Source organism: Buteo buteo, chromosome 17, assembly GCF_964188355.1.
Source record: "Buteo buteo chromosome 17, bButBut1.hap1.1, whole genome shotgun sequence".
Taxonomy (NCBI): Eukaryota; Metazoa; Chordata; class Aves; order Accipitriformes; family Accipitridae; genus Buteo; species Buteo buteo.
In genome coordinates this window covers 15,401,823-15,424,369 of record NC_134187.1, presented here as the reverse complement: position 1 = coordinate 15,424,369, position 22,547 = coordinate 15,401,823, and the positions used below count along the sequence as shown (strand labels likewise).

The window sequence follows — 22,547 nt, the reverse complement described above, 5'->3', positions numbered from 1 at the left end:
GGCAGAAGCTGCTAGGTTTGAGAGACTGTTCGTGGTATGTGTACTTGTCTGCAGTAGATAAACTGTACAGTAAACTGTAATGAGGGTAGCAGGAATGAGACAAAGTCTCTGACGAATTCTCAGATTTGCATAACGGAATATGTAAAGCATACAGGCTGCCAGGACAAAAGCTTTCTACCCCAGAACATGGTAGACCTAATGAAATGGATTCCACTAATTTCACTGAAATAAATTATTTCCATAGACTTATGCAAAATACTTGTTTTAAGAAACACCTCTGCCAAATATATGGAACAGGGATAAATGATGTTCACAGCGTGCTAATTCTTGAATACAGCCATTTTCTCAAAATAACTCTGAAACATAATTTTTAAAAAGAGTTCTTGTATGTATGTGCAAGTGCTTCTAAGATTTTTTCAAATTATGAACAGAAATACATGGACACGGAGTTGACCCTCATTGGCTTTTTTGTAAGGGCAGGACCTAGACAATGATACATAGAGCAGGCAGAGTTGATTACACATTAATTTACAGTATTTTAATACTGGCCTAACTAAAATTGTTTCAACTTTCTCAGTTCAACACTGAATTAGATTTCCTTATCATGGATCATTGCCTCCTGAGAGCCATTCAAATACATCAAATACATACTTTCTGGCCAGATTACATAGCCATAATAACCCCACGTTAAGACAGGTGTTTCATTTGCAAAAACTTTTGTGCATTTTATACTTTGAGACTCTGTATTTCAGAGTCCTTGTTCAAATATTAATATTATATTACTGAAACTTTCCATTAGGGTAAAACTCTAATTTTTGCTCAGCTTTCAACACAACAGCAAAAATCAGAAAAAGGAAATACTTCCTTTCAATGCACAGAGTGTAGGTCCTCCGTTAAATACCTTGTTTTCAAAATCCAAATTGGCTGATATACTCTTTGTCACAGCAAACCTTAGTTTAGTTTTCCAAATAATTATTTTTAGACTGATGGACATGAAATGCTGTTTATTTGCATTTCTAAAATAATATTCATTACTATGTTCAAGGATTGTAGTGCTATAACACTTCTGGAGAGACTACACTCATTTCAACACCAAGAATATTTTGAGGGAAGGATTTACTACTGTGTTACCAGGGTCACTTCTCCCTCTCATAGAATTTTGAACATGAAACTGAAATAAAGTACTATTTTCATGATTTTGCAAAGCCGATCACATCTATTAACTATGTTAGCATTCCAGATGTAGAAATCATAAAAATGAAGCCAGTTCCTCAGATAGTGTCACATAGTTATGCATGTCCTTACAGAAGATGTAAAGAAAGACAGCAGGTGCAACACTGAAATAAATGACAATGTTCCTGCTTTAACATACCTGACTTAAAGGCACCAGTGAGAGTTTTTTACAAGTCCTCAGCCTAAACCAGGAGAGTGAACTGCTTAGATAAGCAAAAGGCTGCAGTAAACAACCTTATTTACTGATTAATTGCCCAGGCTTGATGCAAGTAAATAAAGAGAATTTATTGTCCTGTGACTGAATGTGCAGGATTTAATTCTGTGCCTCAAATTGTTTCTAGGATTTCAACACAATCTTGATCATTAACTTTATGAGTAACAATATATTTCTGAGAACAAATCAGCCCACAACAGTAAGATTAAGTCAGCTCTGACAGCAAGCAAGTCTGAAAAGATCTTTTGCCAAATATATTTTTAAATATTATCATTGTTTCAAACAGCTCAAATTTTGCCTGAAGAAATTATTATCACAAGCATTCAAAGGATGACTGTACTTTAAATCCAGAACAAGAACAGTCCTTGGCATAAACTGGAATCACTAAAATCCCCAAGAACGGGATTGCAAAGAAAATACCTCTAAGATAGGTTATCCCCAAACAGTATCTCACCTCTCCCCATGAATCACCTGATCCTGAGTCTAGAGGTTAAAGTTCAGAGAGATCTGAAATCTGTGCTGCCAGATTAAGGTGTCCTCACAGCTTGGCACATGAGAAGGAATGAGAAGACAGTGTGGAAAGACCTGAGGGCCAAAGTTCTTGAACAGACTGGCACCCTTATGCCTGCCTTGCTGTTACAGAAAGCCTTGCAGAGGGAAAGCGGGCAACCTTCAGGCGGAGGTGCAGGATCCACACCTGCTGCACAGGCTGAATTGTGAAAAGTGGAAAAGTGCCCTTTTAAATGATACACACAGATGTTTTAAAAAAATGTCCTAACCTGGTTATATTCTACCACTTCAAATATTCAAGAAAGTTGAATCTTAGTGTGAGGGGAAAAAAAAAAAAGGTAGCAAGGGGTTGGATTATCTCGCTTTTTTTCAGCAAAATTAATAAGATAGGGCTGAAGAGGGGAACTTTTGGGCAAAGCTTGCAGATGCCTCCCCCATCAGTGCACTGGCAGGGGAGAAAGCAGCCAGGGTCTGCCTCTTCTCCTGACAGCTTGCTCATAATCCTCTACCTGCCTTTTTTTTGAGGGGAGATTAAAACCTTTTTCATCCAGTTTATATGGCAGCCTGAACTAATGACAGTACTTGAGATAGTGCAGAATTTTCTGACTTCAAAGCCAAGTAAACCTGCTTCTCGTAACTACGAGCAAGGGACCCAGTAGCCCCTTCATTCACCAGGAGCCACACACAGAGCAACCACTTTTATAACCTGGTCCGCACGGAAGTGAAGAATTTTTCTGTCACAGTGAGAAGCGCCAAATGTTGTTACTTTTATTATAAAACTGATTTTAGACACTTCACTCTCTCAGTGGAGTTACAGAATCAACTTCAAGCTGAGCTCTATTAGCACTTAATGCTTTGCCTACTGTAAGAAAAAGCTTTATACAAAATATCTCTTTATCTTCCTATTATCTTAAATTGGCTATAGCTGTTACATCTTTGCCAGCTGCAAGAAAGAGGGACTAGTTTGCACAGTAAGGAGGTAACAATACAGTGAACTAATCAAGATATGCTACTTCACAACCCCCAAGTAATAACTTTCAGAACCTGATTGCGAGGATAATTTAATATTGGTAGGTAATCTGATGTAGAAATTGCAGACATGAGGCTGAGAGGAAAGCAACAATCTTCTCAACAGAAGGAGTTTGTTTCCAAATATCTTTTCTTCTTCAGGATTCAGATTGCTATTTGAGTTTGCAAAAGCTGCAGGAATAGTAAAGAAAAGATTATACCCTGGGAAGTAGAGCGGCTTTGTTTGAAGTTCTCAAAGCGTGTTTTGTACTATTTTGTTCTAAACAAATAATACTGATGATCTTGCTTTTGATTTGCTGTGCTTTGAAAACAGTATTCTGGGCAAAAGCTTTGCTAGTCATGCATAGATTTACTGGACTGGTGAAAAGCTAGCTTTTGGGCTGGAAAGCATTTCAGTCCAAAACAAGATGGAGGGATTTTCCATGGAGCTGTGTATGATCTCTTATTTCTTATATGTGTGTGCATTTAAACATTAGTATGTATTTTGCCTGAGCAGAGTACAGGTCTGTGTTTGAACATGCCTATGCAGGAATTCTGGGCTTTGGCTGAAGAAAGAACATGTTGATGATTTCACTGTTATACCCACTGTGATTGCTTTGCTTTATCAGCGCTCAAGATTTTCTAAGCTTTCTGAGATTCTATTTAGAGAGCTCAAGCTTGGTTATTTACAGATTTGGAGCTAAATTACTTTTAGATGAGATTGGACTGGTACAAGTGGATGTCCAGCAGGGTTGATCTACTTAGCCTCTCTTGTTCCTAATTTAAATATTCCTACACTCTTTTGCTTTGGCCATGTTTGGATCATAGGAGTCAATAGATGCCTCTGTTTCTCAGTAGCCAAGTGTTTTGTAGCAGGGAACTGAGTTTTGACTGTGGAAAGAACTGTTAGGATATAAAGGAAGCATTGAGGTTTTCGTGGTTTTGCAAGGCTGGATGTGAATCTAGAGGAAAAAGAAAGGCTCTTTTGAGAACCTTGATCATCAAGACTTGTTATATTCTGAAAAGTAAAAAAACAACAACAAACTTGTCTGGTAGTTCGTCGGCTACAGATCCCCTTTTTGGGACTATATTTTCAGTGAGGGGCAGGGGGCAAGTCCGAAAGTACTTGGTTCAAAATGAAGCTTGGTTAGGCAATGCAAGCCCTGACGGCACAAGAGCTAATAAGCATGTTATCGTTACAGATGAGCATTTTGGTACATGACCAGTGCCTCCTGCCCTGCCTGTAATTCCAGCTGCAACAATTCCTGGAAAATTACAAACCCACATTTAATTATTTGACAAAATAATCCTCTCAGTTTGCCTTTTCACCCATCACTCCACTGCCTCATTGATGACTTAAACTTTATAGTACTTCTGATGACATCACAGTCGCCCTGAGGATGATGTCATCATTTCACCTCTTAATGGTGAGGCCAAAGAAAAAAGATAAGAAATTATGTCAGAAGTGTATTGGCTAGCATGTGTGACTGTCAGCAGACAATTAGAATATTTGGGAACCGTGACCATATGGAAAGCAAAATCCAAAAGCTAAAGCTGGCGAAGTGCAAGGAGCTCAGGTGGGGCAGACTTGATGGCTGGTGCAGGCCAGAAGCATCTGCCTAAATGTGACAGATTGAACACGCTGCCAAAAGCAAGATGGTTCCATATGGAATAAAGTCTGCCCTGTATGGCTTTCTGTTGGACAAGGACAGCATTCTTTTCTTTTCAAACTAAAAGTTGTTCACAACTCAGATCTTCAAGCACCTGATACTGAAACAGTGAGAACAGTCGATCCCAGGAATAGAGACAAAGCAAAACCAGCAGGACAGACAAAACTGGCAACAAGTTAAAGTTGGGGGGGGGGGGGGCAAACATTTTAGAAATCACTGCAACTAAATAAGATCTACTTACACTTTTAAAAAAAATTTCTCAAATAAATCAAGTACGAAGAGGCAGAATAAATGCCAGGATTTAGATGCTCCAATAACTAGCACTACTGTGCCTTCAAATGAAGGACACAATGAAGTACTAGATAATTGGACTTGAAAGGAAAAGAAAAAGAAAGAGAAAAAATAATGTGAACTAGACAGAGAATTCAGTAGATTGTCACAGGTAATGGTAGGTACTGTATACAAATATCTACTTATGTTAGGAGAACTATTCCTTTGTTAAGATGGTGGGACATTTAATTGGGTAATTACAGAATTGGAGTCCATCTACTTTCTGATGTTTACACCAGAATAACACTAGATCAACTCTTAATTTATATTGGCTGAGCTACTCCAAATTTAATACTAATACAGACAATGTCAGCACCAGATTCCAGAGCCATCTTTGCTTATGAGTTCATTATAAATTAAAAGCCCAACTTTTCTATTTACTGAATCATTTTTACAGGCACAGTGCACATGCATTAACAATTGCAGTCATTCATAACCCAGGTACTATGTGCCTGAACATGAACTCCAGTTTTAGTGGGGGAAATGCCAGACATTACTGATAATGCAATAAATGAATAATTAACTTTTTTGTTTGAGTGGTTATTTTGCTCACTGGCAAAATACTTGCCAAGAAAATCTAGTGTCTCAAGCTAGAATTGAAGGCTGCTTTTTTTTTCCCCTGCATGAACTTATGTAATGGTCTCTAGGAATCTGTTCTTGAGTTTTGTTAGACTCTTCTGTGTTTGTAGACTTTTTTTTAACCCAGTTTTATTAATTTACAGAAGACTACACAGCTCAACTTTCTTCTTACTTGCATCTTCATAGTAACTATGAGCCCAGATCATAGGCCAGAACTCCACTGTGCCAGAATGGTATGAACACAGAGTGAATATGTAAACTATAAGCTCTTTGGGACAGGAATTGAGTTAGGTAATAATGGACAGATATAAACAGTCCAGCAAAGGAGTGGAAAGAAAAACTTTCATGAGCAGGTCCTTCAAAAGTTTGTGGACAGTTTTAATTCAAACCTTGGGAAACAAACTTGTGTTGCCCAACACAACACGTCAGAAAGAAACCTGTCAAGGGGGAAATGTTCCAGGAAGAAAACGACAATAGTTCAGAACTTCATCATTCCTGAGTGTGTTTTGGAAATGACACTGCCAGGGACTGTTCTCGTGCGAGCATGCCCCTGACTGTACTCCCTCAGACATCTAGTTTTGTGGGTTACTCCAGATTACTTTTTAGGAACTGTCCCTGACCGTATTGTCCTCCAAACTCTGCACTGGGCTGAGACAAAACCACAGCCATGACCATGCTAAGGCTTGGATGGTATGGAAGATCACGTACGAGTGCTTGGTTCTCTAAATAGATATAACTGATGAGAATAGTTATGAGCTGAAGTGCAGCACAAGACAAGTAAGGGTTTCCCAATCAGTTGGCAGAGGTCGTTGCAGAGAAGTAATCTGAGGAACACTGCCCTGCACTGTCATCACACCGTCAGTAAGAACAGAGTAAAAAAGCGCAGAAGGACGAAGATGGTGCCCTGCTGTTAATGGAAGCTTACTGTTGCTGTGCAAGCAGTTGGCACCTTCCACAGCATCCTGTGTGTCAGGGCTATATTTACACTGCTCCGTAAGAAGAGACAACATGACCTCACACATGGAACCATTAAAAATGTAGAGCATTATTCTGTGGGTTATTTTATGTCAAGCAGCAGATGGTTGGACATGATAAATAACTAAACACGATACAGTACTTCCAAAGCTGAGGCCCTAGCTTCTGGATTTCTGAAAGAAGCAGAGAAGGGTGGGTGCTGCTGAGGCTGTGGAAAGACAGTGGTTTTGATTCAGTGTGTTATGATCATGTTTTTATTTTAGTATAAGACCGTAGTGGAACAATATGTTAGAGCAGTCCTGGACGGCGATGGCTGGAGGATACCACTCCCTTGCAGGCAACACAGTACGGGATCGTATTCCACACAAATGTGGCGGGCAGAGCACTGGTCAGGATCCACAGCCAGCACAGACACAGCTTCTTGTATTTACATCAGGGATGGGATTATTTACCAGCGCATCTCATCGCCTACTGACTGCCCACTGACAAGGGATTAGATATGATATGCCTGGGAAACAAAATGGCGGGTATTTCTGGGCTCAGCTGCATATTGTTTTCTCTTTGGGATTAAGTAAACATCCTTGTTTGTTGTGCCCAGGCAGAAACTGTCTTCACTGACTTTTTTGTTCTAAAACCAAGGTGAACTCATTAACGTAGCTGTGTAACTCGGAATGGAGGACAACAAAACTGTGAGTGTGCGCCAGGCCCCGTCACCCAGCAGTTCCGTTGTGGTTGTGCGCTGTGCAAAGACTAGCCGACGTGGAGACAGTTAGCAGAACTACAGGAGGAAGATGTGCTGGAGAAAAACAGTTTGAGGGATTTCAATTGGGTGATGACCTAGAGGAGATTGCACTGAGATTGTTTTACAGCTGGAAAGTTAACAGAAAATGGAAGGCTGAAGTGCTAATGTACTCAACAAGGAACTCTTCCCAGGCTTCAGCTGTGTGTACGTTTTTGGGGACTAGAACATGCAGATGCATGAAATCCAGCTCTGAAAAACTTGTTTTCAAGCCTAAAATTAGCAGGCTCTTCTTCAACTAATGAACTTTGATCCTTTTTTTGGTGCATATTCTTTGTCCTCTTTTTTCCGTGTTTGTTCCTGCTCATTTGTTTTGCACTTAGCACCGCCCTCTTCTGCCTTCTGTGAACAGAGCTGAAAAAGCCTGGAGGATTCCTCTGTCAGCTAATTTTTATCACACACATCCACTTCCCTGTTTAGTTGGGTAAGGCACTCTGCGTTAAAGCAGGTTACCAGTAGGGTTTGAATGGGAGGGAAGCACTACCTGGTGGAAAAAGTTTATTTCGCCGCATTTATTCACAGCGATAAAGCATACGACGCTGAAGGAAGTGCTTCCTACGGCCACGAGTCCTGTGCTCCGGGAACCCGGCTCCAGCCGGTGCCTTTCGGGGACCTGCCCATCGGTCTGGGCTGAACGATTCCCGTTCCTGCGCTCTGGTTTTCCCGTGTACAAACCTGACTACAGATGCCTTCTTTGTTGAGAGCATTTGCCTTTCAGCTGAAATGAGCTGGTAAAAACCAGAAGGTACTTCTGCGATTACCATTTCAAGCTTGAAGTAATGGTTTAAACGAGCGAACAAAAACCACTACCCCGAGCCGGCCAAAGCACAGCAGCGGGCGGCCAGACTGCCCCCGCCGCTCTCCGGGGGGGACCCGTGAGAGGCGCGGCGGCCGCCCGCCCGCCGGCCGCGGGATCACCTCAGCGCGCCGCCTCCCCGCGCTGACTCAGCGCCGCAAGGCCGCGGCGACCAACCGCCGCCGCTCCGCCCCCGGGGCCCGGCCGGCCGGCCGTTCGATCACCCGGCTATCGGCCCCGCTGATGCGGGGGGCGGCGGCGGCGCTGCCCGGCCCCCCCGGCGGTCGGTAGGCAGGCAGGCAGGCAGCAGGCAGGCGGAGGCCGGCCTGTCCTGGCCGCGGGGAGCTGCAGCGCCCCGCTCCGCCGGCTGTGCGGTGCGCCGCCGCCGTGCCCCGGCGGGAGGCGGGTCAGGCAGGGAGAACTCCAGGGCCGGCCCGTGGCCGCTGTGGCCGCTCTCCCCGCCCGCCCCGCCCCGCCTTCCCCGGGCGCTGCGGTCCCTCCTCCGGGGCGGCACCGCCGGGCGGCCGGGTGCGTCGCCGTGGCCGCGGCGGGCACAAAGGCGGCGGCGGCGAGCGGAGCCTGCGGGAGGCGGCGGAGGTGGGTGCTGGGACTCGGGGCGGCCGCTGCGGGGGCGGGAGGAGGGGGAGCGCTGCTGCCCGGCGCTGGGCCGGGCTGGGAAGGGAAGGCCAGGCCAGGCCAGGCTTGCCCCGCCGAGCCTTGGAGGCAGCGGGTCCCTCCGGCCTGGGCATCCCGCCGGTCCTGGCGGGGCTCCGGGCGGCTGCCCGCAGCACCTGCTTTTTCCTCGCCGAGGAACCTGGTTCGTGGGAGTGACAGCGAGCAGCGGAGCTGTTGGGTTCGTCTGGGGTTGGCGGCGCTTTGTGCACGGGGTTAGAGGGGATGGATGGGGAAATCTGGTGCTTTCCTGCTTCACCTTCAGAGGGAGGTCCCCCGCGCTGGGCAGCTGCGGGGAGGTGTCGGTTTGGGGTCCCTGCTCCTGCCGAGCTGTGTGAGCCTGCGGAGTGCAGTGCCCCCCTCTGCGCTGCTTCCCCTTCTCCGTTAGAGGTGGTATCTTGCCTCCCTATGGCTGGCAACCGCTGATGCAAATCGATGCATTGGTACCACTGCTTTGCTAATACTTTCCCTGAGATGGAATAATGAGAGCGGTAACAGGCCAGAGGGATTTAATGGCATAGCAGAGCCTGGCTGGCAGTACGGCAATTACTACATATGAAACTAAACTTTCAGATATTTCGGGGTTCTTTTATGTGAGTCCCCCGCCTAACAGCTCTTAGTTTTTCTATTGCTTAGTGTATCTCCTCTGCCTTCAAGAAGAGAAAGTAAAAGAGAATGTATCTTGTGGAGAGTGGGGAGGAGACAAAACTGTGCAATATTTTTGTTATCTCTGTCAAAAAGAGGAATTGTGTAAAGGCCTGTAATAATAACAAGATCTCAGCATTGATGTTGCAGACTAACTAGCAGATCATTTTTCCTTTCACATGTAAAGTCATGAAGTTCAATAATCAATTGACTTCTGATTTGGCTCACCATCTGGAGAGCATTTTGGGGTGGTTTGTTTATTTTATTTTCTGTGTGGCTTTATCTGTGTCTCTGCTGTCTTAGGAAACAAATACAGGCAAATGTTTAGTGTACATAGATGAGGTTTTGTTGTCATTAGTGTACCCAGTTAGAAGTCAGATGGATGTGCTCCTATTACAGTAAAATGAGCTTAATTCCATGAAGAGAACTGGAGAAAAAGTGGGGAGGCAGTGAAGGAGACGAGATGGGAAAGACTCAACATAATTATGTTATGATTTTAGGCATAAAGCCATGAAAATAACTTCTAATGGTTTTAGATACTTTCTGCTTTTCTGATAGCTCCAGTTCACTAATGTGGAATACAGACTACCCGATAGAATCTATTTACCTGATTTAGTGTGATCTGTTTGTAAGGGAGTTGGGCAAGTTTTAGTCTTTGGCCTTTTTCCATACCTGAGGATGTGCAGGTACACACATTTGTTTATCTGTGAACACGCATACACACAGCAATCATCGAAAACAGTCAAAATACAGTAAGAGCTTACTTTAAACTCTGAAGTTGCAGAAAATGTGAAGTTATAGCCGAACAAATTTGTTTTCCTCTCCCACTGAAAGAAAGGACACCAAGTTACGTGAGGTATCAGTACACAGTAGAGCTAGTGCTGTGCTTTTATGTTCCTCCTCTGACATCAGAACAGTAACACAGGGCAGCACAGTACATGCCGTGTATACACCACTATATATTCTCCAGTTATTTCAAAAGTTCTTGGTTTCAGGCATCAGTTTGTACTTTCCAATTTGTTGTAAAGTTTGATCCTGTTTATGCAGTGTTGGTCCAAAGCGGTGTCAGCCCTTGTGTACGTTCCCTCAAAGTGCCTCTGTGAGGAGGGAAGCACTGTATAGTTGGGAAGTGAGGAGGGAAGCACTGTACAGTTGGGAAGCCGAGGCACAGAGAGATGAAGGGAGATGTGGAAGGTCTCCCAGGAGATCTCTGGGAAAGGAGGAGACAAGTCTTGAGATATGATTTCAAGATTGCCTGAAATGCCAAAAGAGGTGTCCCTGGTACTACCTACCACACGCTCTTTCTCAGCTTCTCTCTTTAGTTGATACTAGCAGTTGTATGGGTATGTGGTGAGTCAGATCATCCCACTGATCCATCTGGAAATTATTTTTGTGTGGCTTTAGTGGTGTTAGTTTTCAGTGCTGACACCAGGGCAAAATTTGGGAGAGCTGGGAATTTGGGAGGTTGGTGTGGGGACCATGGTTGTGCACTTCAACTGGCCGTGAAGTAATTCTCTTGGACACTTGAGTGCCAGCCCTGACTCTGGTACTATAGGCCAGTCCTCCCTTTGCTTGAACATGAGGGTTCATTACGGGCAAGATTTGAGTCTTCAATTTGAATTTTTTATTTCAGCTGCTCTCAGGAAAATATTCCGTCTTTTATAGGGACTTTGTGAAGTATTGGACCAGGTAATGTTTTGACTATTTGAAAGAAAGTGCAATGCCAGAACCAAGTGAATAGTCATCTCGCAGTCAAAGTCCGGAGTGAGCGTGAGTGAATGGGTGGGTTCTGGGAGGGACTGGCAGCTTGGAAGATAAGTTTGACATTTGATCCTTTTGACTCTCTGGCCATTATAAGAAGACACAGTTTTTGGCACTGGCCTTGGCTAACTTGGAATAGGAGTCAAATAGTTCCTAATAGGACTAAGCCCAGAATAATCCCAACCCTAAAATATTTCTGGAGATTTGGCTGGCAGGAAGCATAATGCTCTTATTCTGGTGTAGAGCCAGCCACGTGCTGCATGTTGCTTTTTGGTTTGGGATGTACATGTGAATTGCACCTGTGTCCTGATTGACCAGATGTATTGTCAAATCACCTGCAGGAATGTGCTCTGTGACTATGGGGATGTCTGGAAGAAATGTGCACATCATCAGGTTTGGACAGAGTTTGCTCTCCTATTTACAGAACAACCAGAATCATGCTGCTCAGCAGAGTGCTCTGGAGTTCCCCCTCAACAACTTGTCCAAATCAGGGTCATGGCTGCTTATGGCTCCCTTCCAGGTCATGCATCCAGGTTTCCTTTCCCCGGAAAAAGAATATGCAAGGAGAGTGCTTGTCTATGTCTCACTCTGATGAGCTTGGCATGCCGGAGTTGAGATATAGCCACAGTGATAGACCTTGCTTGAAACCAATGGAAGTTAAACACCCTGTAAGATCTAAGCCTTTGTAACTTGCCCAAGACAGTGTTGGAATCTTATAGGAAAGCAGGGACCTAAACTGAGTTCTCAAGTCCTGTGCAGTGCCTTCACTGGTCCTCTAGAGAAAGTAAATCCAGGATGTGATTTTTGCTGTGAGAAATGCATAACTTCGGGGTTTTGGCTGGGAACTTACTCAAGAAAATGGGATGGGAATTCATGACAGTGACCTTGGGTTGGATTGATGTAGGAGCTAACAAATAGTTAAGAAAAAGGCTTTCAAAAGTTCTTAATGATTAATGATTTTCGGTTTCTAACCCAAAGTGAGTTAAAATATTAAGAGGTTTGAATGTGGTGGTCACACGACATTAGTGGCTTTACAATGTGTTGACAATTTACTAATAAACAGAAGTACCTCTTTGAAAAATTATAGAATGCTAGTTATTATGAGCTTCTGTAGTTAAGTCATCATTACTATGGTTGTGGTACAGACATGAAGGGCTAAGCTTAATTTTGAAGAAATCCATCTAGGGAATCTTCATCTGAAGTACTTCCTTCTCTCCCCTACGTTTTTTATCACTTTTTTTAGAACGTGACTTCTGATACTGTTTTTCATGGTAAAATATATGTCGATAGTAAAATTCCATTAATTTCTGTAGAGGGAGCTGGTGTTCAATGCTGCAAACAAAACTGAATTGCTTCAGAGTCAAGAAAATAAATGTTTGATATGTAATAAAAAAGTGGCAGTAAGCACTTACTTAGGAGTCTTTGAAATATTGTCATTTACTTTTTTGTAAATGAGGAATAATTCTCTTGAAGGTGCCACAGTCTGATTCCTAATTATAGTCTGGTCTCTCTCAAGCTTTGTGTCTTCTAAACAGAAGCCAAGGGCAGATCAGGGGACCAGATGGATCAGGTCTGTAAAATTGTCGTAGTTTCAGTGTCAGCAGCAGAGCTGCAGCGATTTATTTGAACTGAACACTGACCCATCAATTTTTTGCTCCCTTTCACAATTTCGCAAGTTGTAAGGAGAAGTTCTTAGGAAAGCTGACTTGTTTTGTGCTTATTGTCCTGGTTTCAGCTGGGATAGAGTTAATTGCTTTCCTAGTAGCTGGTATAGTGCTGTGTTTTGGATTTAGGATGAGAAGAATGTTGATAACACACTGATGTTTTCAGTTGTTGCTGAGTAGTGTTTAGACTAAGTCAAGGATTTTTCAGCTTCTCATGCCCAGCCAGCAAGAAGGCTGGAGGGGCACAAGAAGTTGGGAGGGGACACAGCCAGGGCAGCTGACCCAAACTGGCCAAAGTCGTATTCCATACCATGTGACGTCATGCCCAGTATATAAACCAGGGGGAATGATGGCTGGGGGCCACTGCTTGGGAACTGGCTGAGCATCGGTCAGCAGGTGGTAAGCAATTATTTTTCTTTGTGGTAAGCATTTGGTTTGTGTTATGTTTACCATTGCTGCAAATTTTACTCTCATGGCCTACACAACCAGTGCGCAGTCATAACTGTAGAACCTGAGAAAAGGGGCTGAAAGGGACCTAAATGTTACATCCCTGCTAGAGAACAAAATGGTGCCAAAGTCTGTTCTTGTTGGCCAGACCAGCTAGCACCATCTGTTCACATCTATTCTAGAAAGCTCTCTTAACCTTTAAAGGTGACTATTTCTTAACTGGCCATGGGACTAGTCCCCAGTCCATCTTATCTCATTAGTTGTGCCTGGGTATTGTTGGGAGAGTGCTTATGCCTAAAAGGTACCAGAAGCAGATTTTGTAATTTAAATAGATTTGAATATAGGTGACCAAATTGTAATGGTCAGGTCTGTGATGTGATATGGTTTGGTTTACTGCTTTGGACATAGGCACAGTGACAATCTCTGTCCCAAAGATTACAATTGCCTGGTCCTAAACCCGTCCCAACAAATATTTATCCTGCTCTTCCAATTTCTCTGTACTGGAGATTTCCAGTCTTCCAGTGGAAGTGTGTTCCAGTTTTTAATTACCCATACAGCATGCTACCTAAATCATGTTTTTGTGGTGGGTTTTTTTTTTTTCCCCCTCAAAAACTGTCCATCTTTAGAGCATGTTGAATAGCACTTGTATCCCTAAGTACTTTGGATGTGTGTGGATATCTAACCTGTTGTTATTTTGTTGTGGCACCTGAGGAGACACTGGATCTTGCAAAAGGAAAAAAGGCCTTTAGTTCCTATGGCTTTTAGTATTTTATTTTACAAAATACGGTAAAGAAAGATGAAATGGTATGGGGAAGAGCTGGGCTGTAAAAAGTGGGCCATGAAGGGTACAATTACTAGCTTTTTCAGTGGAATTAGGACATAGTCTGGTGTACATGTATGAAAGAGGTGGATTATCTAGATGACATTGCATTTGATCTTGCTGTGGCATCCAGTAGAGCAGGGCTTTAAAGAATTAACTTCTTTAGGTCAATCTTTGCTAAGTTAATAAATCAGTTAAGTAATAAGGGAACACCTAGCTATTTATTTTTCACTTAGTTTTCCATGAGATAATCAATTCTGAAAAATGACCGCTGTCTTTAACTATCAAAAGAGTTGGAAATTTTCTGAGCCTTCTGGCAGGTAATGCTAGTTAAATTGACATTAAAAATTATACTAGAAAATACTTTTAATTTCATAACAGATGCATAATGTAGAGCTGTGGAGTATCTCCTGACAAAGAACAAAACTCAAGCCATTTGAAAATCCTGACAGAAGCAGTACAGACTGTTCTCACTTGCTGCAAGCTTAGAGCAAAAGGATTCTAGATTTTCCCAGCAGCAAAAAATATTCTATGCTATGTCCACTAGCATGGTATAAGAACAAGAGTTTTACTAAATTCAGTATAATTAATACGCAGGCACTGGGGGTTTAACCCATGACGTAAACTCATGTTTACTGCTAAAGTTGCTGCTGCCTGGTTAGTAAGTGAAAGACTTCTTGGAGTAGCCAGAGTAAAATGTTGCTCCAAAACCACATGCAGTCTCTCTGGGGTTTGAGGAATGTTGGTTTCCTGGAGTACTGACATAGCGTGGACTGACTTTAAGTTCAGAGTATAAATTTACAAACCTCAGACTCCAAACAATCTCAGCTTTGGTTGGCATGTATAAAAGTTAGGGTAAAGGGCCTACATCCATCAGAGTCCAATTTCTGAACTCTCCCCCATTTTAACTAGAGCATCTTTTGTTCCCTACATTTGAAATATAAACCTATTTTTGTCTGGCTTCCTGAGGAAGTAGGGTTTATGTGATTAGTCTCCCAGTCTGTTTTTTAATCCTGCAGTGCTTCTGTTGTACTGGCCAGGTTCAGCCCAGCTTGAAAGGAGTGCCCATCACCAGCTGACAGTTTGAATATGGCACTTTCTTTTTAAGTTATAAGGGATTTTCACTGTATGGAAGCAAGCTGTGCTGTGTTAGTTGGCCTCAGAGCTTGAGACTGGTGTCTAACTTTTTAAATTCATGAGTATAAAAATCTCTGTGTCCTAAGACAGGGCAGGCACTGTGGCTAAGATTTGTTGTGGACAAGAATAGTCGCAAAAGTCTCTGTGTAGGAGTTTAGGAGACCTGCAGGTGTAACTTGTTAAGAGGATGTGTGAGTCCTCATATTTGGATTGTTTGTCTGTAACTCTCCCGAACAGTGGGGTCTGTGTACTTGTACTGTCCCAGCAACTCCTTCCCCAAGGAAGTTGCAGCTGTTTTGCACCTAGAAATTTTGTTGCTACAGCAGACCAAGCATTAACTGGGGTGAATGATATTGTACAACTTTGATTCTAGTTGTAGCCATCTTTAAATTTAATCATAGCTCAATAAGAATTGTGTTTCTTATTGTGCTTTAAGTTAGAAAAATCCCCAATAGAAACTGAACTATTTTTCCAAAGCAAAGGGATAATTTTAAAAGTTTGCTTCCATCTGTCACCCTGGAGGCTCACTTCTGAACTTATGTCTGTGCCTGTGTGGTGCCAGCTTTTTAAAGAGTTCAGATGATGGCCACCAAGATAATTAGGGGGCTAAGAGTTTATGATTTAAAAGGAGAGGCTGGGAGAGCTGGTTTTGTTCAGTCTTCAGGGTATTCAGTTACCTGTTGGGGGGTATAGAGGAAATGGAGCTGGAATCTTAGAGGTGCATAGTGATAGGACAAGAGACAACAGGCACAAGTTGCAACAAGGGAAATTTAGGTTAGATATTGGAAAGAAAATTTTTGCTGTAAGGACCGGCAAACATAGGAACAGGAGTGCAGGGAGGCTGAGAAATCCCCATGCTTGAAGACATTGAGAACTCAATGGGACCAAGGCCATGGGCACCCTGGTCCAAGTTAGACCTCCTTTGGGTGGATTTTTGGACCAGGTGACCTCTAGAGGTCTGTTCAACCTGTTGTTCTGTGACACAGCATAGAGTGGGACGTGAGTTTCAAGTGCAGTTTCCTATGAAACAGCTTACCACCAGATTTGCATTCAGGAAGGTGTGTTCCTAATGAATAGGAGCCCACAAGTGCTAATACCACTTGAATGCTGGAGAACTGAATATAATTGCTCTTTCTGCCATGAAGTTTTCATGTGTTGACTTTTCAGTAGGTGGCACTTGCTAGTGCCTGAATTAAGGGCTGTGCAGAAATGCTTCTCCAAATAGTATTTAGGGATTGTTCTTTTATTAGTTAACATCCTGTATACCAAATACTTCAAAAAAGTCTGTTTGGTTTCCAGAGTTGGTGCCTGGTTTTAATCTTAATCTTTTTGTGATTCAGCTCCCCAGTTGTCAGATGAGGTGACCATCATCGCTTTACACGGGTAATGTAGTGATGACTATCATAAAGCCCAAAAGAACATAAATAATTCTTTCTTCAGAGCATGGTTTGTGTCCTGATACCTGTGTATTGCAATAGAAACAGAGAAGAAAGCAAAGCTTCTTTGTGAAGGGACTTTTGGAAAAAAATGCAGGTGATCATGCATAGCTGTTCTAATTAATTAATAAAGAGACCAGCCTTAATTATAGCATTTTCTACTGTCCAATTTTTTACTGTAATGCTTTCACTGTATTCTTTTAATAGTTTTTTTAAGTATAAATCACAGTGAAAAATTGGAGCTATTTCTACAGCATTTCACTTACATCTTTTTGTTGTTTATGAAAGAACACAGTTGACAGTCTCCATTGTAGCAGATGATGCTGTTTAACACATGCCGCGTAGGTCAGTGCAGTGGCTGTCTCTCAAACTCTGAGCTCAGTGCTGTCCTCATCACCATCAATGGGAGTTTTAGCATTGCCTACCCTGCAAGTGTCTCTTTTATTGATGTGCAGGTGATGTAGTACAGCCTAGCAAAGAACTTGTATGTGAGGCGTATGCTTTATACTGAGTGCACAAAGACTTTGCTAAAATCAGTATCTTAAAATCTGCAAGAGATGTTGGAAAAATAATGAAAAAAATAGACACTGGGAGTCCTTAAAATCTGTACTGTTCAGGAAGGTGTCTGCTTAAATTAATTCATATTTTGAGAGCCCTTAAAAAACTTTTTGAACTTTTAAGTATGTCCAAGTGTGCATGCTGTCCCATCTAGGGGACTAAGTGTATTAATGGGTCATAAACAGGATGTGCATTAAGAGAGTAGAAGCAGGAAACTAAATACAGGAGCAGAGGAAATAGTCAATCACTTCAACCATCAACACATGCCTGATTTTTAATAAACCTGCTGATACTAAAAGGCTGTTTTAAACCAAGAACAGTAAAGTTGCATTGGGAAGCACTCTAAAGTTCAGATGCTCTCTATTAAAGGTGGCTTGTCAAACCTTAATGCATATCTATTGTGCGTATTATAATCTTTTAATGGGAGAAATCCTTGTAAAGCAGGAAAATAGTCTTTGACTTCAGCGTAGTGGAAAATTAGATCTGCTTAAAACCATTCACTTGCTCTGCCCTTAAAAGCCTGTCAGAATACATGAGAAAAGTATATTTGGTGTTGAGGGCATGATAAATGATAGGAGGAGATGTTATTTTGGAAATAATGCTTTTCTCTTCAGAGATAATTGGAGACATTTATGAGCTGCAGAGTCTAAAAGTCTGACTGGTTTTGAACACAACTGATTTTATGAACTTTTGAAAGTTGTTACAATCCTCTGACTTACTTAGAAGATCTCTTTTGCTTTTATCTTTTAATAGCTCTTTACAAACACGCATCAGCTGTAAGTAAATTAGGTCTATGTGAAGTTGTTAATTTGTGAAACAGGAGAACATCCCACTGCTCAAATGTCTATAAAGCAGGGATCAAAATCTTATTTTTCTGTCTTTTGCTTTCAGGTCCAAACCATGAATTATGTTGGACAGTTAGCAGGGCAAGTGTTTGTAACTGTGAAGGAGCTCTATAAGGGATTAAACCCAGCCACATTGTCAGGATGTATAGATATAATTGTTGTACGTCAGCCAGATGGAAATCTTCAGTGTTCCCCTTTCCACGTACGCTTTGGGAAAATGGGAGTTCTGCGCTCTAGGGAGAAAGTGGTAAGAAAATTGACAATTTTGATATTTCTGTCTGTGGGTTAACTCTAATGGCATGAAAATTACTGAATGTTCTGTGGTACACTAGTCAAGGTTTTCTTTAGACACTCTTTATAAAGTGCCCAGATTGAGGTAAATTTCAATTAAAATGGTTGTTACTGATTCTTGCATTTCAAAGCATAATTTGTGAGACATTGACTATAATAAAAACAGAACAAGCCATGACAGTTGTAACATATATTTTCAATAAAGCAAAATTTGGAATGTGCTAATTTGGGCCTATGCTAGATTTCATTAGTGACTGTGTATTAAGACCCCTTTGTTTAACGTGTTCAATGATAGTTACAAAAAGGGAGATAATAATGAAGGAATATTTTTAGCTAACAGAACGTTGAGGTTAATTGAAGCTAGAAAAAGCAGTGAGGACTTTGAGATAAATGTAACCAGGCTGAGTGACCTGGCAATATGATAACAGATGTGAAGTTGCTGGTGAGTAGCGCATGACAGATTATTTGAGGAAATAATTTGTAACTACATACAGTCTAGGTTCTAGTGTAGCTATAATTGCTCAGCAGAAAAATTGTAACATCATCATGGACTTTGTTCAATTCTTACATAAATCAGAAAGGAATTCCAATATTTAGAATGGATAAGAGTTGAAAATGTTACTGTGCCAATAGTATACTGTATCCTGAAATATAACATAAATGTAGACTTGTCCCAAGTCTCAAAAAAAAAATACAGTGAAAATGGAGTCAGTGGCAAGAACGGGTATAGGCAAAGAGAGAGATCTTCCTGAGAAGAAATGGAAATAGTTGGGGCTGTATAGCAGCGAGATAAATGTGCAGAAGACATAGACACATGAATTGTGTAGAGAACGTAAACCAATTTTTCTTATTTGTGCTTCTTGTAGTGTAAAAAGAAGTCTGTTTAATGACTTTGAAAGGCAGTATATTAAGAAATTGCATGTGGAAGTACTTCTTGCACAATTCAAAATTAGGCTATGAATTAAAAGAGCAAAAAGATTTGTGTGGCGAGTGAAGCATTCAGAATTACATTTTAAAAGATTCAGGGCTTTATATAATGGCTATAAACCTTCCCGAGTAGAGGAGCAAGAGAGCAATGAGCTGGACGAGTTAGAAAAACTTTTTGACAATTGACAGCCTTGTGAAGGGGTGAGGAGAGAAACAGAGAAGTTACTATTTTATGTTTATTATAAGGTTTCCTACACTTCCTGAGAAGCATTTGCGCAGTGACAGCAGTAGGATAGCTGTACAGGAACTGTGTACCTAAAATAACTTTTTTTTCATACGAGAATATATTTATTGTCTTCCAGGTTGACATAGAAATTAATGGAGAGGCTGTAGATTTGCACATGAAACTAGGAGACAATGGAGAGGCCTTTTTTGTGCAGGAGATGGATAATGATCAGGTGAGAGTCAAAACTAATTCTACTTTGTTAAAAATTCAGAGTCAGTTTTGAGTTTAGGAATTTTGTTGAAAAATATACCTTTACCCATTTTATAGTTTTGAAAGTTTCTGGACAATTTTCTGCTATGGAAGTTCATACTATGCAGTTACTTCGGGTTTTGAGTTGCTGAGATTTGGAAAAATGTAAAGAAGGTAATCATGTAACTGAAAAATAAATCATAGTTTATGTGCATGGCAGTGAGTGAACGGAAATAACATGCACAGAGTTCACATGCTCCGAAGATGCGTACAACAGATGTTAATATGTTCATGGACCTGTTTTTTGTAGAAATCTCTACTTTGAACATATGCACTCATCAGACTGCCAGTAAAAGTGCACATGCCCTGTAAACATCTGTGCACACAGTAATTCTGGTACTTACCAAAGATGTGATCTTGCAACTATTATTCATGTGGAATTATATTTAAATGAGAATGCCTGCTGTTGTGCTGTGTGATTAAATACTAGCCTATGTAAGTTATGGTCCCACTAATTTTGAATAGTTCACGCATAATGTAACATAAGAAAAGCTTTTTACAGGCATTTCTCTTCAGATATCCCAAATAATTTTTGTCACTGTCCAGGGTGGGATAAGTTTTCAGATTCTTATATGGAATACCATATTACTAGTTTCAGGTGAGAGCTGTGTGCATGTGCATTAATCATCTCTGTATCTTTGTTTAAATCTTCTGATCTTTATATTTAAATCTTCTGGGTGGTAACAATTATTGGTGACTGAAAATTGCTAGAAATACTTCCATGAGTGTCTAGAGATGTGTATATATATATGATTGAATAAGGGGATGTTTGTGTGACCTAGTTATAAACTGCTGACTTATCTAACTACTATCTGTCATCTGAGTTGTGAAGGAGGACTGGATTTTACAAAATGTTCAGGTTATAAACTAGGATTTTGTTTCTGCTCTGTATCTAGCATCAGGTGGATAGAGACTCATGCCATAACCTGGCCAATATTGGATACTCAGAGGATCCTCTTTATTATGAATATTGTCCTGGCTTGTCTAAGGAGATACAGCTATGGAACAATTTCCACATGCTGTATGGAAATTGTATGGATCATACTGAGCATCCAGATGTCTAATCTTTGTTACTTTTCTGAGGAATAAATGACTTAGATTTTGGCAATCGTGCATAGATTTTAGAACCAGATTTATGACCGGTGGAAGAACTAATATGTTGCATGGTTTGAATTTTTTCTTTCTCAGGAGGTAATTCCTTATCATCTCTCTACATCTCCCATTCTGTCTGAGGGAACTGCTTTAATGGAAGCTCAGCTGAAGAGGAACTCCATAGACAGGATAAGAAACCTGGACACTAGTGCATCCTCACAAGTACCAGTCCAAGCCTATGGATCCCAGCCTTCTACTGAAACATCACCAGTCTGTAGCTCTGTGAAAAAAAGGAGGAAAAAGAGGAGGAAGTCTACCCATAAAATAGACAGCTTAAAAAGAGAAGACAATGGAGACACATCAGAAGATGAAGACATGTTTCCTATAGAGATTAGCTCAGAGGAAGAAAAAGAACCATTGGACAATTTAAGGTATCACAGTGGAATTGAGATATGTAATGGAAACCTACTGCTGGGTTAATGTTCCATTCCATACATTCTAACAGTAATTTCTAAGTCAGTTCGCATGGCTGATGAATATGTTTCTTAAAGAAAAAGCTTTAGGCTAGAAAGCTATTGGGAATGTTAGTAACAAAAATAATGAAAATGACGTTGAAAACATGAGAACAGTCCTTCATCATGCTGTGAACTAGAAGGTGTGAATCAGATAACATTTCTCTATCTCCTTTTAGTTCAGGTTATAGTAATTCTTCTCTGCAGTAGGGTTTTTTTTTTTGTTGCCTGAAGTATATGACAGTTCAGTAATCAAGTATGGTTTTTAAATGTCACGTCTTTTCCTATATCCAGGATCCCTGTTCCAGATGTGTTTGTTGATGATGTGTCTGACACAAAGGCTCCTGCCGTTTCTACGTTTTCTCAGTCTGCATCTTATCCTCATTCAGATGGAGAATGGTCACCTCTTCAAAGGTACTTTTTCTGCTAGTACAGTTCAAAGTAATCTTCCTCTTTCCATTAATGTCCTATATGCTAGTGCTATATGGAGTCTTACTAAAAATTTTGGTATCAAACATGGTCACTGTTGACTACTAGATGAATGCCTTCTATAGTTGAAATCAGATAGTGTACAAAAACTTCAGGTTAGCTTTGTCCTTGATTCAGCAAATGCATGCATACAAATGCAGGTCCACAAATTCTGAAGAATATATCTGTTAATGTCACTGCATATAAATACTGTAGAGAGGATGAACTTTTTGTGAAATCTGAATCTTTGCCTGATGCACGCACCTTGTAAGGACTTCAGTGAGTGCAGGCATATAAATCTCTAGTACTTTGGGTGTAATTCTTTTAAGAACTTGCAAAATTGGAGTTGATTTATAAAAATAAGATTTTTTTTTTTGTAATGAATGAGAATATGAGCTTTTTTGTGTCACTTTCATAGGTAATCTATTGAATTGCACAATTAGATAGAAATATTTATTGTATGAAAAGAACACATACAGTAATTTGCTTACTTTTTCCTGTGTGTGTATTTGTGTGCCCGTGTAGACCTTTGATGTCAAAACAGATCAGTTTGGACCTCCTTTCTTTTGTCTGTGGAACGCTGTCAAAAAACGTCAATTTTTCGCTTAATGTGTATTGCATTA

At 41.1% G+C, this 22,547-nt stretch overlaps 1 protein-coding gene across 3 annotated transcripts in view; it reads left to right on the top strand.

The window, feature by feature from the left end:
* LPIN1 (lipin 1) overlaps positions 1–22,547 on the top strand; it is an 85,137-nt gene that overhangs the window by 25,995 nt on the left and 36,595 nt on the right. For 2 of the 3 annotated variants that reach the window (XM_075049122.1, XM_075049121.1), the window contains exons 3-6: positions 18,146–18,346; positions 19,680–19,775; positions 21,041–21,375; positions 21,751–21,870. In XM_075049122.1, coding sequence (XP_074905223.1) covers positions 18,146–18,346; positions 19,680–19,775; positions 21,041–21,375; positions 21,751–21,870 — 752 coding nt within the window. Of the gene's footprint in view, positions 1–8,491; positions 8,712–18,145; positions 18,347–19,679; positions 19,776–21,040; positions 21,376–21,750; positions 21,871–22,547 lie in introns of those variants that run through there. The other variant, XM_075049123.1, reaches the window with a different exon arrangement.